The 803-nt window shown below is 36.7% G+C and overlaps 1 protein-coding gene across 1 annotated transcript in view; it reads left to right on the top strand.

Annotated features, from left to right (window-relative positions):
• The first annotated feature begins 225 nt into the window (after window positions 1-225).
• Window positions 226-803, top strand: part of LOC117176546 — a 2,172-nt gene continuing 1,594 nt past the window's right edge. The window contains exon 1 of the mRNA XM_033366801.1: window positions 226-287. Within this exon, the coding sequence (XP_033222692.1) occupies window positions 226-287 (62 nt within the window). The remainder of the gene's footprint in view (window positions 288-803) is intronic.

The following is an 803-nucleotide window of genomic DNA, read 5'->3' as shown; positions in this document are numbered from 1 at the left end:
TGTTGAGTACGTTGAAATACCTTGTCCCAGAATTTCTCTCTTTCCTTGAGAAATATAACAACTTCCTCGCTTTGTTAAAAATTGATAAGTTATAACGATTGATACTTATAAGGTGATGGTAAGAATGAATAGTAGCTTTAGTAGGTTACTAACTATCATTTAATAAAATTAGAAATGGTTGAGTATAATTGAGTTACAGATATTTTTACAATAGAGTAGAGTAGAATGACTGATAGTTACTCGTTGGATTCTCTATTGCAACTAAAGTTGCAAGTTCGAAACGGAAGGTACTAAGAGTCAGTGACGTCACAAAAGTGGAAGGGACACAATATTTAAGATGGGGGAGGCGAGCAAGTTGCAACTCGAACCAAGTTTCCAACAGGCTGGGAAAAACCCAAGATTCAAAAGGGTCACTGACGGTTGGACGCGAGCGGCGCTACAACTATTGTGCGAAGGTCATTAAGGGCTTAAGATTGGTACTAGAGAGGACGACGACTATGAAAGTATAAATTAAGACAGAAAAATATGCTGTTTACAGCCCTAAATAGCTAGCAGGCTACTTTCTAAGGTTTTGGTAATAAAGGTATGAATAGGACCTTTACAAATAGCATTTAGCAAATTCTCCAAGAATCGGAAGAAATCTTAGCATAACAGGAAAGATACTAGGCAGTCTGATAAGTACCTGAAAATTCTAAGAGATGGCATTAGTATTCAATAATGTGAACCATTTTCGTCGAGCTTGATCCTTCAAATGACGCCTATCAAAACTTCAGCCATTTATGTTTACGCATTTACAAGTTACA

The sequence above is a fragment of the Belonocnema kinseyi genome, chromosome 7, assembly GCF_010883055.1.
Source record: "Belonocnema kinseyi isolate 2016_QV_RU_SX_M_011 chromosome 7, B_treatae_v1, whole genome shotgun sequence".
NCBI lineage: Eukaryota > Metazoa > Arthropoda > Insecta > Hymenoptera > Cynipidae > Belonocnema > Belonocnema kinseyi.
Note: the sequence above shows the minus strand (reverse complement) of the source record. Positions and strands in the feature narration are given on the sequence as shown.